General features: G+C 35.5%; 1 protein-coding gene across 1 annotated transcript; it reads left to right on the top strand.

The window, feature by feature from the left end:
- Positions 1-3,309: 3,309 nt before the first annotated feature.
- On the top strand, positions 3,310-7,094 carry LOC113310099 (protein SCARECROW-like). Its single transcript, XM_026558665.1, has 2 exons — positions 3,310-6,061; positions 6,448-7,094. Exons 1-2 carry the CDS (start codon positions 4,029-4,031, stop codon positions 6,890-6,892), a joined length of 2,478 nt encoding a protein of 825 aa, XP_026414450.1. The 5' UTR covers positions 3,310-4,028; the 3' UTR covers positions 6,893-7,094.
- Positions 7,095-7,446: the final 352 nt, after the last annotated feature.

Here is a 7,446-nt window from a genome sequence, read left to right as displayed (position 1 = left end):
CGAACGGCTGGACAAAGCCAAAGTCTAGAACTGTTGTTCGCGTACTCAATTTGTGAACACAATGGCCAGGTTCTAAAATCGGTAAGTATGATTTTCATACTCATGAACTCGGGTTCGTTTGCAAACTCAGTTTGCGAACTAAAGTCCCTGGAACTTTAATGATAAGGTATGTGAACTAGTTTTACAAACCGTGGCATTATGTTCATGAATTGGTTCTTGTATAAGTACTTTGTACAATTACAAACCAAACCGATTTTGTTTCAAATGGTTCATATATATTTCTATGAGATGATGAACATTTGAACAACTCTCTTGAAACACGTTTAGATTCATTTGATTATCTATCATGATTGATTGATCATCATATTTGATCAAGAAGTGTTTAGAAGAATGTGGCTAAGTTGTAAGTGATAATATGACTAACATCGGTTAACTATTATTGAGCCAACACTTATATACATTTAGGTACGGTTTACCCATATCTAAATATATGTATATTTATTTGTGTGTATCAAGCTAATATCATCTAACGGTGGAGATTGATTGCTTAGTTTCTAAGCAGACTTAGCTTGAATATTAAATCAGAAGTTCATCTAACAGTGAATATCAATTGCTTTGTTACTAAGCTATCTTATCTTTGATTGTAAGCAACCCTGATTTGGAAGACTATATAAGGGAGAACTCTAGCATCTGGGAAACCTAATCCCGACACTTCTGTGTGTCCTAGTTTCAAACTAGATTCGATTCTCCTTTATCTTAGGTCTTCCAAAACCATTATAACGACTTGAAGACTTCATTTGGGATTGGTAAAGCCAGATCCAACTATTTTCTTTGTAGTTGCTTATTCTGATCTTACTTGTTCCATCGTATTGAGCTTTATCTTCTCTAAGATTTACTCGATATTCATCTCCGATTAGTAAGATATAAAAAGTAATTACAACAGTTCTTCGTCTCAGACTCTTGTAATTCCGCAATAACTTCTTCTGTTAATCAGTTAGGTTATTGTGAGGTGACTAATATTTCTAGGCTGCACTTCGGGAGTATAAGACCAGATTATTAGTTGAGTTTCCTGTTCATCTTGATTTATCTAAAGACATAAATAAAACCAAAATTGATTTATCTGCGGGAGACAGATTTTTTTATAATTTTTCGACTTTGGGTCGTAGCAACTCTTAGTTGTGGATGAGATCATCTAAGGGAATCAAGTACGCGCAGAGTCCTGCTGGGATTCAAGAGGCGTAAGGAACACGATTGTACCTTAATCGGTGTGAGACTTGGTTAGGGCTCAAGTACATTCCAATCCGAAGTTAACTTGTACTAGGATAGAGTCTGTAGCAGTTTAATACAATGTGGTGTTCAAATCTGGACTAGGTCCCGGGGGTTTTCTGCATTTCCGGTTTTCTCGTTAACAAAATTTCCGGTGTCTGTGTTATTTCTTTTTCGCATTATATTTGTTTATATAATTGAAATATCACAGGTTGTACGTAGTTCAATCAAAGTTGATAAATCCGACCTTGTTTGTTGGATAAAACTTCATTGACACTTGGGCATTGGTTTTTCGTACCGTCCAAGTTATTCTCACATCAATCAGGCTCATGAATTTCTATTTGTTCGATTTGATGATTGTATTGAAAAAGAGATAAAGCTCTTTGATATTTTTCTTGATTGAGTCTCACTTTTAAGTTGGAACTCTCGGAATTATATTGGAGTTTAGTCCATACAGATTGTCGAACGAAATATTGGGTGTGGTTGTTATACCCCCGCGTTTTCAGATATATAGCTACTCCTCCACGTGTACGAGTACATGTAATATGGGTTCAGACTTATAACAGTTTTTTCAGTTTGTAAGACTGATAACACTGTCTTGTATCTGAATCTATAGTAGTTTTATGTCTCTCTCTAAATTGATTCGAAACATTCCTGAATAACATCAATGACACATATCACTATTCCATGCTATTTACGAACGACAAAACTTAAATCATGATTTTGATTCCGAAAAATGAATTGTTCTTAACCGAAATTCATCAAGTATGAACAAATGTTCATTAAGCTTAGTCATTATATTTTGAGAACTAATTATCAAGATAAATTTGACTCGAAATTCTTGTCTATGCATACTAGTTTAATTAGTTACGCGACATCGTCTCAAATGATAAAAAGTGAATATAACTTGAGATATAGGTGGTTCAGTCTTCACTTACCTTTCGTTGATGAAATTTTCCAAAAGCTTCAGTTGATCTTCTTCAAACAGTAGAACACAATGATGAATGCATCTACTATTTTTCAACTACATTTCTATCCTAGTCCGATATTTAACTAATTGTAGACTAGAAATCAATATATAGCTTTGATAACTAAATTTGACAACAAGCTTGAGATAACAACACTTGTGAGTACGACCAAGCAATGCTCTAAGAATTGGTTAGTTTACTTAATTAAGTAGTGAATTGAGCATATCGGCTCACTAATTAAGTAAGTCACTATTATGAAATAATCAATATTAATAAACGTAACTAAGCTCTACTATTAAATCCACGAGACATCAAATATCTACTATTTCAAGTTAGTCTTTTACACAATAGGTCAACAATTCCACATTGGAGTCATATCACACAATGATCTTTCATACTTTCTCAGTTCCCCTCCTTAAAATCTACCTTTTTATTCCTTTGTGATTAAAACAAGACTTGAACGACTATTTTTTGGTTTAAGCTTATCTTGTGTGATTTTGATTTTTCGAATTCACTCAAGCATTAATTTACTTATCGCATATGCTTACAGTATACTATTTTTATCTTAAAATACATTTCGGAAAGACAAAGTTTTGTTGACAATCCTCTTTAAGACAAATTTCTCAATCTCGTAAAGACGAGAGGCAAGAATTTGTATGAAAATTTGAGTGTAAAAAATCAAAATTAACCCTAAATGACTCACACAAAATCCATATTCTTTAAGTGAGTTCAATTAGTCTCAATTTTCAAATGGCTTCACTAAATACTTGATTAACAATAGTAATAGTATTCAACCTAAATAAATTTGTCCCGAGTTGAGACGGAAGCGAGATCCCCAACATTGCTTATACACTACATTCATATCATATCCATGTGGTTGCCAAATTGGCATATGCAATCAAGTAGGGCTTGAAGTGACTAGCACCTTGACAAGGTCGGTAAAAGGAAGTCAAGATAATGACGACTGAAAGTCAACCAAGTCATTAAAATCTCCCAGATTGGTCAACAAAAGACAAACACACCTCTCTAATCTCACACAGTAGCCGATTCAAAACCCCTCCTAGATGATAACACTAAAGCTAGATTCACCATGGAAGATGTTAAAATTCCAGTGAAGCTTTCAAGAAGAAGTAGTTATATTGTAAGTTCCAATTTCAACAACTGTAATTGATTCCAACTTCACATACAACACGTACAAACACCATACGACGAACAAGCTCAAACACCTCCCTCCTCTTTAACTCTTCTTTTTTTAACTCTTTGCCAGCCCATCTCTCTGCTGCTAAATCCCAACCAAACAAACACAAAAAAAAACCAATCAGTCAAATAAATACTTCACCAATACTCAGTCTCCTTATTTACTCCTCCTCACTTAGTGACTCAGTCCTCCCCCTTCTTAATTAAGTAGGAGTACTTTTTTCTTCTTCTCATCATCTTGATTCTTGAGAAATTAGTATCCACTTTTTCATGAGGTTGAAAAGTGAAGTAAATAAACAATGAATTCTTGGGAGATTGTGTTATGAGTTTTCAATCTCTTTTATTTTAGAGTCTATAGAAAGAGAGAAGAAAAGCCCATGTCTCAATCTTTTCACAATTATCTGTTTGGATGCCATCGATTCAAGAACCCAAAATTTCTTCTACTTGTTAGATTTTACTTATTAACAGAATCAATAATTTCATCTTCTTCTCTTCTTCTTCTTCATTCTTATCTACTACCACTACTACATGTTCTCTTATTATTACACCTCATTCATTATCTTCCACAGCTGAATCTAGGGTTATTACTGAACTTTAATGGCAGCTTGTGTTTTACTCAACAACAACAACAACAATGGTAGTGGTAATGGTAACGGCAGCAGAATAGGAGGAGCAAGTGGAAACAGTAACAGCAACAGTGAAGATAAAAACAACAGCTTTACATCTTCAATGCAACAACAACCACAGCAAGACCCAAAGATGGTGAGAAAAAGAACAGCATCAGAAATGGAAGTTCAACTTGATAATAATAACAATCAGAGAATTTCTCGCAGACCCAATACTTCTTTTACAGAAATCGGAAGAGCTGCTTCAATGGGTTATCATCCTCATCATCATCCTAATCCTAATGCTAATAACATTGTTTCATCATCAGACAATAACAATACAAATTTAAACCCTAATAATAATAATATCAATATCACTATCCCATCCAACCACTCCACTAGTACTACTACTACTTCTTCCAATATCTTACCTTCTCCATCTTTGAATTCTCTTACGTCATTCAATTTTCCATCTTCCAACTTCACTTATCTTGATCATCATCAGCAACACCACTCAAATGTTGTTCTTCCATCATCACCATTACTACCTTCATTACCTGCTGTTTGTAACTTCTCGGGGTTACCATTATTTCCATCTGAGCAAGAGAATCGAATTGTTCATCAAAACATTACTTCTTCTGCTGCTGCTGCTCAAATGGATGAGAATAATAATAACTCCGCAACAACAGCATGGATTGATGGAATCATTAAAGATTTAATCAATACTACAACGAACGTTTCAGTTCCTCAACTTATCCAGAATGTTAGAGAAATTATCTTTCCAAGTAATCCTAATCTTGCTACACTGCTTGAGTTTAGATTAAGGTCATTGATGGTGGAGCCTGTTTTAGATCATCATCAGCAGCAGCAACAACATAATATTAATACAGATAACAGAAGGAAAGAAGTCATGGCTTATCAAAGACAACAACAACATCATCATCAACAGATTCCATTAAGCCCATTTCCTCTTTCAGATCATCCTTCTTCATCAGCATCACCACAAATTCCTTCAAATAATAATCAGTTCTTGAACTGGTCGTTACCAAATCCATCAGCCCAAGATTTGAATCAACAATTACATCACCAACAACAGCAAAATCCCATTCCCTCTCATATGCCACCAAAACACCACTATCACCAGCAGCAGCAGCAACAACCACAACCGCAGCAAAAACCATCACCACCGCCACCACAACAGCAGCAGCAGATTCCTTCTCCTCCACAACAGCAGCAAAGTTCACCGCAAGCAGTTCCAGCAACAGCTACAACCACTCCACAAACACCATCACCTTCAGTTACACAAATAATAGCAAGAGATAGAAGAGAAGAAATGAGACAACAAAAAAGAGATGAAGATGGTCTTCATCTTTTAACATTACTTCTTCAATGTGCAGAATCAGTTTCAACAGGTAATATTGATGAAGCAAACGCAATGTTACTTGAAATCTCTGAATTATCAACCCCATTCGGCACATCAGCTCAGCGAGTTGCTGCTTACTTCTCGGAAGCCATGTCTGCTCGATTAGTAAGTTCAGAAATACAACTCTATGCACCATTATCTAAAGGACCTACACATAGTCAAAAAGTGGCTTCAGCTTTTCAAGTCTTTAATGGGATTAGTCCTTTCGTTAAATTCTCTCATTTCACAGCTAATCAAGCTATTCAAGAAGCATTTGAACGTGAAGATAGGGTTCATATTATTGATCTTGATATCATGCAAGGTCTTCAATGGCCTGGACTTTTTCATATTTTAGCTTCTAGACCTGGTGGTCCACCATTTGTTAGACTAACTGGTTTGGGTACTTCCATGGACGCATTAGAAGCTACTGGTAAACGCTTGACGGATTTTGCTGAAACTTTAGGACTTCCATTTGAGTTCATTCCAATAGCTGAAAAGGTTGGGAATTTGGATATTGAGAGATTGAATGTAAGCAAGAGAGAAGCTGTTGCTGTTCACTGGTTACACCATTCTCTCTATGATGTTACAGGATCTGATAACAACACTCTTTTTCTCTTGCAAAGGTAAATTCACAATACCCTTAGTTTAATTTTATTTTGATTATTACTGGAATGATGTTACGTTTTTGTTTTTGTGTTCTCTTTGGTTGTATTCTTATCATCTATGAGCAACATTTCACTGTTTGATTTCTATGTTCATCCTTGCATATATGTTATTTTCCCTTGTGAGGTTGCCTTCTTTTCCTTTTGTTTTCCTACTTTTCTAGCTAGGGTTAAAGATGTCAGCTTTTACATGAGATCCTGATTCACCATTGTCACCACCACCTTCACTGTTTGCTTGATTATTCTTTTATACCCAATAATTCTTGACATTCTAATGCTTGGTGTTTATGCATATAAGAACGTGTTCTACATGTAGGAAATGAGACTGATGTGTAAAAAAATTGCAGGTTGGCACCAAAGGTGGTGACAATGGTGGAACAAGATCTCAGTCATGCGGGTACATTCTTAGGAAGGTTTGTGGAAGCTATCCATTACTACTCAGCAATGTTTGATTCACTTGGAGCTAGTTATGGAGAAGAAAGCGAAGAAAGACATATAGTGGAGCAACAGTTGCTATCTAGAGAGATAAAGAATGTGTTGGCTGTTGGGGGACCTAGTAGGAGTGGAGAAACGAAATTTCAGAACTGGAGAGAAAAACTAAAACAATCTGGGTTTAGAGGAATGTCTTTAGCTGGTAATGCTGCTACACAAGCCACATTGTTGCTGGGAATGTTTCCTTGTGATGGTTACACTTTGCTTGAAGACAATGGAACACTTAAACTTGGTTGGAAAGATCTTTATTTGCTTACTGCTTCTGCATGGAGACCCATTCACAGCAATATTCACAGGTAGATCCATTTTTTGTTTTTCTTTTTATTTCATTGTAGTAGTTGTGAAAATTTTGATGTTTTAATTTAGTTGCAGTAGTAGTGATGGTGAGGATGGATTAATAAAAGTTAGCATTTTTTTTGCGGTTGCTTCAGTTTATCAGTTTACTTTTCTAAATATGATTTTGAATTAGTTTTGAGAAATGGGTGATTTGTTTACAGCTTTAGATTAATCTCAAATTAGCTACAGCAATCAAAGAAACTTTTGGGTTCTAGTGATCTGTGCAATTTTAAAATATCCATCTTTCTCATGCACTTTGAAATTTGTTAGTTTGTGAATCTTCTGTGTGTGACTGTCTATGATAAGTCTATCTGATAGGGTTATCATGCAGTTGCAGTAGTACTGATGGAGTAAAAGAAGGCTTTGGATTTTAAAGGTCCTTGCCTTTTCAAGGTTTTGTTTTTTTATTCATCAATTTTGAAGGTTTCCACGGTGGTGCAATGCCATTGTAGTAGGTACTACTGCCTGCACCAGTGATGATGAGGGTGGTGGTGGGGTTAGTGTTGGTTTTGTTTATT

Source organism: Papaver somniferum, chromosome 9 (genome assembly GCF_003573695.1).
Source record: "Papaver somniferum cultivar HN1 chromosome 9, ASM357369v1, whole genome shotgun sequence".
Lineage (NCBI taxonomy): Eukaryota > Viridiplantae > Streptophyta > Magnoliopsida > Ranunculales > Papaveraceae > Papaver > Papaver somniferum.
Note: the sequence above shows the minus strand (reverse complement) of the source record. Positions and strands in the feature narration are given on the sequence as shown.